General features: G+C 50.2%; 1 protein-coding gene across 1 annotated transcript in view; it reads left to right on the forward strand.

Annotated features, from left to right (window-relative positions):
* The window catches only part of Vash2 (vasohibin 2), a 33,564-nt gene extending 24,809 nt beyond the window's left edge, over positions 1–8,755 (forward strand). Inside the window, exon 8 of the mRNA XM_038350169.1 lies at positions 6,242–8,755. Within this exon, the coding sequence (XP_038206097.1) occupies positions 6,242–6,314 (73 nt within the window). The 3' untranslated portion in view covers positions 6,315–8,755. The remainder of the gene's footprint in view (positions 1–6,241) is intronic.
* The last annotated feature ends 195 nt before the right edge of the window (positions 8,756–8,950 follow it).

Here is an 8,950-nt window from a genome sequence, read left to right on the forward strand (position 1 = left end):
TTACAGAGAGCCAAATGGCTTCTCACCTTTCAGCTGTGGTCTCCTGATGACCCTAGTCTTACCCTTGCCAGCCTCTGACCTTGACACTGTCCTCACTGACATAAGCTCTTTCTCTCTGGCTCAGTCATCCATGTCTGCTACACTGCACTCTCAGAACTGTGAGCAGAGAAATCCTCCTGAGGGATCAGTGATGGGCCCAGCAGCAGAAGGGAAAGCCCTGCTATCTGATCTATTGCTCTCTCCATCCATGAGGAAACAGCCATTAATTCCTTCGGAGCTCCCCATGAGCAGCAGGGGTTGAGCTACCCACAGGGGGTGCTCTTCCCTCCAGAGCCTGAACCAGTACACAGGAAAAGTGCCTCCTACTGGTCAATGGGTCTCTGCAGAGAAGGGCAGCCATTGGCACCTCAGCACTTTTGGGTCAATGGTTCTGGTTGGATTGTTGCACCTAGACCCACAGGAACTCAGTGAGGTCAGGGGTGTGGGACATTAACTGCCAGGGGACAGAGCAGGGTGGCAATCAGGATGAGGTCAAAGGTCTGATGGTGACCGTTTGATGTGGAAGACAGAGGCAATTGTTGAGACTGTGGGTTCTGAAGTGTTCTCAGGCTTCTCGAGTGAATGTTTTAAAAAATACTGATAATAGGGCTTGAGAACAGACTTAAAATTGGAGGCATCTAGCCAGGCAGTGGCACACGCAGGCCTTTAATCCCAGCACTTGGGAGACAGAGGTAGAGGCAGAGGGGATCTCTGATGTCAGCCTGGTCTACAGAATACTTCCAGGATAGCCAGAGCTACAGGAAGAAACCCAGCCTGAAAAAAAAAAAAAAAAAAAAAAAAACAAACTTGGAGACATCTACCCAGAAGTGACATAGAGCAGGAAAGAAAAAAGAGAAAAAAGGGAATGAGTAGCTCTGGGAAGGACAGAGAAAGGAGAGCTGGACAGGAGATGAGGAAGGATGGATACGGGGACAGTCTGGCTCGGGTGTGTGCTGTTGCTCTTCTCACTGGTGACAGGGTGAGGTGACCACCCCTTCCCTGCCCTACTCTGGGGAACGAATCCACTGACCTCCTCCTGTCCACCTGGTGCATCAGAATGGGCCTGGGAGTGAGGATAAAGCAAAGGAACAGGGAGTGGTTCCCCAAGTCAGGAAAGAAGGTTCTCTTTTGCTAGCCTCCTCCCTTCATAGCCCATGGCTTGATTCAGCCCTAGTAGTGGGAGCTTCGGGGAAACCAAGGTCCAGCGGCAAAAAACGTAAACTCAGAAACAGTGTGGACAGTGAGGTCCAGGGAAGAGCAGGTCCTGAGGAGGTGGGGGCGGGGGAGGGGACTGGAAACACTGTGGACTCAGGGTCTTTGGAGTACAGTGTGATTGGGGAGGGTCCACAGAATGAACCCCAAGCTGAGATCTGGGGACCAGATTCCTAGCCCAGTGAACCAGCTTTCCTTCCTGCGAGAGGAGAGGGGAATTAGCAAGGATTCCTTGAATATCGTATTCCCTCTGGGTTTTTTCCTTGCAGAATTGAAGAGAACCACACTATCTTTGGAGACAAGGTGGAAATAACCAGGAGGAAGAGGTGAAGGTTCAAAATCAAGTGATGAACTCAGGAAGCAGGGTTTTGGGGGAGCCAGGGTCAGAGTGAAGGGATGTGGCCGTGAGGGCTCAGAGGTAGGGAGGATTTGCATTTGGTCTGTGCCTCTCGTGGCCTTGTGCTGGGCAGAGGAGCTGTGCTGTCAGGTGACAGTGAGAGAGAAAGCCATGGGCACAGACTGGACAGGGTCTAGGCTGAAGACTTCACTGACAGGCAGGTCCTGGTTCTCAGAGGGATCTTGTTCCAAACCAGAACGGGAGAGCCACCCTCTCCTGGAGCTCTGAACCAGCAGCTTTGGGACAGACATCTCAGTTTTTCCTCTGACGAGTACTCAATTCTGTTGCTGGGGGCCGGGGTGCAGGGAGCACCCCAGAGCCGTTCAGCAGCAACCCACCTCCTGTGCTTGATGAACCCAGGCAAAGGGTTCACATCAACAATCAACCCACCACGATAAAAGGGTTGAAGTCTAGTCACTGGTGCACACCGCAGGCTTGTCCAGCCCTAGGGGGCCACTGGCGTACACCCCAGACTTACCAAGTCCAGGGAGGCCACTGGTGTACACCCCAGACTTGTCTAGTCCTGGGAGCCTACCTTAGCTGGCCTCATGCTCAGGCCTCACTTAATTCAGCCTTGGGGTGTCCACTGATTCACTCCAACTTTCCTTGCCCCAGACCCTAATCTCTACTACTTTGTCATGCAGCCAAGGCAAGCGGCCACGCAGGCGCCTTCACCTGCACCCGAGGAAGACAGCAGTTAGACAGCTACGGCTGTGAGTGTGAAGCCACTGGGTGCCAGGGCCCCGCTTGTCCTTACCCCTCCTGTCACACTACAGTGACAGGCCTGAGAATGGAAAGACCAGGAGGGAATGAGTCCCCAGGTGTTTTCCGTTATCATCCTACCAATGCCATCTCCCCCCCCCCCAAAGTCTGTCTCAGCCCCCAGGAGGCAGTCGCAGGCCAATACATTATAAACGTATCAGAAAAGGTGGGGTGGCTGTACCCAGCTCTCAAGGACCCCAGATTCACACCCATATTATAAACGTATCAGAAAAGGTGGGGTGGCTGTACCCAGCTCCCAAGGCCCCTAGATTCACACCCATAGCCATAACCTTTCGTCCCAGGCTGAGCAGGTTCCCAGGAGCCCTTCATTAACGCTTCCCAGTGCGGTACGATTGGGAGGGATCCACAGCTAGGCCAGGTGGCCTTGGAGCAGGATGGTCATGGAGAGCCCGGTACCTGTGGGTGCCCGAGGACAGTTTCACAGACATAGATCTCATAAGGTCATGGCTCTTCTCGGCATCAGAGATCCTGGCCACTTGGCTCTTGTCTGCATTTGGAGGCTGGGAGGCGCCTCGACGGGGCAGCTCTGGATGGAGGTGAGTGAGGAGGGAGAGTCTTTGCCCAGCTCCTCTCAGACCTGACTTCTGTGGGGCAGGATTGGGGAATGGCTGGTGCTGCCGTGCAGGAGAAGGGTGGGGGAGGACAGAAGCCAAAGACTGGAGAGGAGGGGAACCATAGAGACTCTGAGCCCACCCTCCCAGTGCTCACTTGTGCGTCTGCCATAGCCACAGGCTAGACCAGCACTCCTGGCTTCCAGACATGTCCTCAAGAGGATCTTCTCTCCTGCCCATAGCTTTCTCCATGCAGGCTCGGTCCAGCTAGCTATTTTTAAGTGGACAGGTTTGAGCATGCCCCCGTGACTTCACAGACCCGGGCTCTCACTGAGCTGGTGAACATCAGGAAGGGCTCTTGGCTTTGACTGCAGTGCTATTATTTCAGCTTTACCTAAGGCCAGCGAGCCATTTCTAAATACACTGCGTGCCCACAGTGGAAAGTAACCACAATGGGCGGGCGAGAGGCCTGTCAGCTGGGGTCAGCTGGGGTCAGCTGGGGCTCGGAGATAGTTTTGGTGGCTCATGCCACTCCTCTCACAGCTGGAGCCACTTCCAGCTCTGCCTTCCTTTTCGTCTTTGCACTTGCCTAAATAATCCCTGGAGGAGTGTCTGTGTCACTGGGTTGACACAGAGTCTGCTGAGTGGGAGGATAAGAATGACTTCACCAACCTCAATTAAGACCAAGTTTCTATGCGGAGACAGCAGTCCCCTCCCCCAGCGGGTTCTTCCTCTCTGCTCCCCTCCGAGTGTTTCGGTCTTCTCATTACATTTATTTGTCAGAACATACATACATGTGAAGGGCAGAGAACAACTCTTGGGTTCCTACCTTCCGCCATGTGGGTCCTATGTGTAGAATCTACGTTGTCATGTGCAGTGCCCTTTCCTCCTGAGCCATCTTGCTGGTATCTCCCCTCCAAATGTTAGAAGCACCTTCTACACAGAAAGGTCAAGTTTCCCTCTCGCCTCCACCCCCAGGGGTTCTTAAAGAGAACTGGGGTGGAAATTGGGCTCTGTTTCAAAGCCCCTGTCATCTCAAACGAACCCGTTCCCAACTCTGGGGCTCAGTCCCTTGAGGCTCCATTGTGAGAGGTGTCCACAGTGATCTGTGAGTGGGCCAGCTCTAGAAGAGCAAGGTAGAAGTCATGGGAGCCTGATGTGATTCATCAGTTGTCCCAGGCTCTTGAGTGGTGGGAGCCAAGAAGATCATTTGTGTCCTCAAGTTCAAGAGCAGCCTAGACTATATATCATGGTAATCTCTAGAAAAGAAAAAGGGCTGGAGATATGGCCGAGTGTCTGCCACACAAGCGTGAGTCCTGAGTTCAGATTCCTAACACTTGAGTCAAAATAAAAATAGACCAAGGGGAGAAGTAATCAAGGAGCACACCAGGTTGGCGGCTGCACACCAGGTTGGTGGCTGGCCTCCACATACAGCGCACACTGTACACAAACACCTCCAGGAGAAAAAAGAAAGATCTCGTCTTCACTGAGGTCAGCTTGAGCTGACCCCACGTGACTCATTTTTACCTGGTCATCCTCCTCTTTTTTTCTGCCACGTTTCTTTTCTTCCCTTTCTCTTTTCTCGAGCAATATTGTTCCTTTTGGGTAGGAACCCATGAAGGGTCCTCAGGTAGGTCCTGGAAGCCACTCCTGGAGGCTTGTAGGAAGTGGTTCTGTTTAAAGTTAGTTAATCTCTAGGGCATGACTGGACCCTGAAGGCCAGGAGCTCATAGGCACAGTTGGGTGAAATCTGCACACGTGTTTCCATTTCTCCTATGTTTATCATTGTGGGTGTCTCTGGAACCATGAGAAGAGACATAAAGAAATGTGTGGACCCTTGTGACACAGGTGATTTAGTCGGGTCAGGTAGAAGTCAGGAGGGTCCTTGACTACCGTGAAGTTGTTTCAGAGAGAATGATCATCGGTCAAGATGTTGGAATCTCTTAGTGGCTACTTGAGAGGCAAAGGCAGGAGGATTCCACTTTCAGGGACTGCCTGGTAACTCATGAAAACTTCATCTCAAATACGAAGTGAAAGGGGAGTAGGGGCAGGTTTGGTGGCAATTCACCTGACAGAGGAGAATGATTTAGGATGGTCAAGCCCTTCTCAGAGAGAGAGCCTGACTGATGGAGTCCACTGCTCAGTTTTAGTTGGGTGAGCTGGACTACTTTCTTGTCAAGAGGAAACGACTTGCTAGGAGAAAATCTTTCAAAGGCTTAAGGACTTTCTTATCCTTGAATTTTCACATTTTAGCACTTCTGGTCAAGGTTCCAATGTCACCTTTGTCAGCCTCTTTGATGCTCTTAGGGAAGCGGAAGAAACCTGAAGTAGCATCCTAAATCCCATTTACAGTCTCGGTCCCATCAACCTAAGGTGACAAGGGGCTCATCAGAAAATGGAAGCTGTCAGAATGCTTGCACACAGTGGAAAGCCGCCAGTACCCTACAAGATTTCCCTGACACTCAGTGTTAAGTTTCACTGCCAGGTGCTCCAGGGGTTTCCTGGTAAAGATGCTCTGTCACTGAGGAATTTTCTGCCATGGCGTGTGGTTTCAGGTGAATTCTGAAAGATACACCTTTGAATCCTTTATTTTTACCCTGGCTGTCCTGGAACTTACTCTGTAGACTAGACTGACCTCAAACTCAGAGATCCACCTGTCCACCTCCCAAGTGCTGGGATAAAGGTGTGGGCCACCATGGTGGCAATGCACCTTGATTTTACACATTCAAGCCCAGAGTAGAAGTGTCTCTCAAGGACTGGGAATGTCCATCAAAACCCAAGTCCCCTTGCAACCCGGGCTCACTGCTGCCAAAGAACTTTGACTTAGTCTAGTCGTGTATGTGGCTCTACGCTCCAGGCATGGTGCTGGGCACCTATTACCCCAGAACACAGCAGACCCAGGCAGCGGGAAGGAAAGGTTTAAGGCTACCCTGGGAAATGGAGTGAAAACCTGTCTAAAAAAAGTAGAGCCTGGTTAATTTTGCCATGTCTATTGACAAGTTTTTTTATACATATATGTTTTAATTTTTAAAAGTGTGATTAAATTCAAGCTTAAAAAGCTCATTTGATACCAGATTTTTAAAATTTCTTCACTGAAAGCCTTTAGAACTCCTCAAAACCTCTCAGAATCCACCAAGTACAAGAACTGGGGGCCAAGGCTGGAGGAGTGTGGGTGTGGGGAGCAGGCAAATATCAGGCCCTTGAAAAGTTTCAATCCTACGTCTGTCCTGCCCCATCGTCCTTCTGCCTTTACCCTTAGGCCTGCTCTACCTGAGAAGGCAGCGGCTGACCTTGGCACCCTGAACGAAGTGGGCTATCAGATCCGGATCTAGCCAGGCCAGGCTGGCAAGGCTTCTATGGTGCTCTTTTCTGCACTTTACGCAGCAGCTTCGGGACCTGCGACTGTCCATGAGGAACCTGTGCAACTTTGATCTTGAAGGACTTCCCTGAGAACAGAATCTGAGTGGATGGACACGGTGAGCCTTGGCAAATGCTGTGGGCAGCAGGCATGACTGGGCTAAGTGATGGACAGGCCCCTTGGTCGACTGTCTCCCTCAGGATCTCAAGGACAACATTGGAGTTTTCTATTTTTCCATTTGCCGACTGTTCCGCTTGCTTTGGACATTATGCCTCAGCTGTAGTCAACTTCTGGAGTTCTCTCCACTCTCTGTAACCCAGCCAGTGTTACCGTCTTCTCAGCAATAACAAGCAAAGATGGTGGGTTTTTAAGCAGTTGATATTACCTCAACATTTTGGCACCAGATATGCAATCTTAATGAGTTTTTTATATTCTATTTGTATTGTTTTCCTAGTGTTTCTTATAGGGATCTGGATGGTTTGGAGGGTTTGTTTTTTTTTCTGGTACACACATGAGACAAGATTTAAGGTGTCATATGCAAATACTTTAGCAAAAAGCACTGCAATTCTGGCAATACGGGACAACACATTAGGATCTTGGAGTCACTTAGAACATCTGCTGACAGCAGGCTTCCCTCTTTCAAAACAAGAAAGCCAGTCCATGTCTGTTGCTAACATTTAAGCTTTTCCAAATCCAGCAAAAAGCACAAGAGGACACGCACTCACCAAATCCAGCAATCCCGAGATGTCCTCAGGCAGAAAGGTGCTCAAAGGACAGACACTGGGGGTGCTAACCTTTCACTCACGCTTGGTCAGCCTTGGTTCTGAGGGTCTCGCCACTGTTAATACACTCTTTGCTGTCCTACATTAAGGAAAATGTGATGATGAACTATTCCCATCATCCACTTCATGGCATAAGGAGGTGCTGGGAAAACTGTGACCTCACGAAGCAGGCCTGTCTTAAAGGAAAAGGTCCAGCCCAGCACTGAGCTCAGGTCCTGAAGCAGAGCAAGCCTGCCTGTGGCCACTGCACTGCGACTTCTGAAGGCATCTGGAGGCCAGCTTTAGGTCACATGTGCAGCCACCATGCAAAAAGCCCAGCTCATCCCGAGAGCTCTCGGCATAAGCTCCTCTGGCTGTGACTGACAGACCTGCTAACCGACCATTCGCTGAGTCTTCAGCAGGAAAACCTAGGGCTACAAGGGAGGCAAGAGCCCTGGGCACAAGAACTCGCTCCACCCTCAAGCCAGTATTGTTTTCTTGGAAAAGTTCAGTGTCCTCTAGAGACCAGAACCAGGAAACTAAAACAGTGTAAGCTTCAAATTCTGAACTTAATTGCTTTCTCCAAGAATCCTGTTAGCAGAGTTCAAGACAAGTTACTGGGCCTGGGCGAGCACTGGGAGGTCCTGCTCTGACCTCGGGACCCAAGGAAGCACCACTGCCCTCCACAGGCCTCACACACTGTCCTGTCTCAGACTCAAGGCTGCCTGTATCTGAGTGTCCTGAGGAGCCGGAGAGTGCTTTCACTTTTGCTCAGCTGTTTACCCCCCACCCCCCAAACTGCTCCATGTGGTACCCAGACTGATCAGAATTCAGAGACTAGGCCAAGTGCCTGCAGCTGCCTTGTTCAAGGATAGCTCACAAGAACATCAGACAGCGGGACAACCTTAATCCTTGGCAAGACAAAGAACAGCACCCAGCTGTCCCTGGGTGTGACACCCTGCCATCTAATCTTTTCCACAACCACTCTGATTTTTAGATTCATTTTCCAAAGCAAGATTAGTCACAGAAACATTTAAAGTGCTCTTTGCCATTCAATTTTACTGACTGTAGTTACATCAACTTCTAAAAACAGAAGACACGAAACACCTAAATTTTAATGCAACAGTTTAATTAAAACGAACCCAGCGTGTTTTACCTCTCCTCAGCCTGGCTGTGGTTTCAGAAGGCAGAGAGGAAAAGTGTGAGGTAACTGGAGCAAGTTTATCCTGTGGCAAGATGTGCAGAGCTGAGCGACAAGCCTCAGGCTGACCCGCTGCTGATTGTGAAAGGTGATCCCGGGTGTTTTCCGTACACTGGCATCTTGCGCATATCCCTTTCCTTGAGTCACCTATTTCATGGGGTATCCTCAGCAGACATGGGTAAGGGCCTTCGCAACCTTCAGCTTACTCTACAAGGTTTTAGTATGCTGGACTTTAATGTACAACCTTGTATAGTTTTTTGACACACAACTGAGATTCTTGTTTATTCTTAGACCTTGTTATATTTCAGAAGAGCCGTGGCTGTCTGGGTATTTTTCTAAGTGCACGGAGACTGACGGAATCTAAGGAGCGCCAGGAGAGCATGCTTCAGGCTTGCGTTTCTCTCATCACGTGTGCGATACAGCATGGAACTGTAGTAAAAACCATTCTGGAAACTGAGGTCTTTGGATGTTTTGTTGCTGTCTTGTCCTACTGAGTTAATTTACATTTCTCACGTCCCTCTTTCGGGGGCTCTGTTGAACGTTACTCCGTCTGGGTGTGTTTCAATCACTTGCCTCTTACCTTTGTCCTGACTGACACAAGCTGAGATGGGTACCGGGACAGTTCAGGGTGACGTTTACCACAAAGCC

The sequence above is a fragment of the Arvicola amphibius genome, chromosome 12 (genome assembly GCF_903992535.2).
Source record: "Arvicola amphibius chromosome 12, mArvAmp1.2, whole genome shotgun sequence".
Lineage (NCBI taxonomy): Eukaryota > Metazoa > Chordata > Mammalia > Rodentia > Cricetidae > Arvicola > Arvicola amphibius.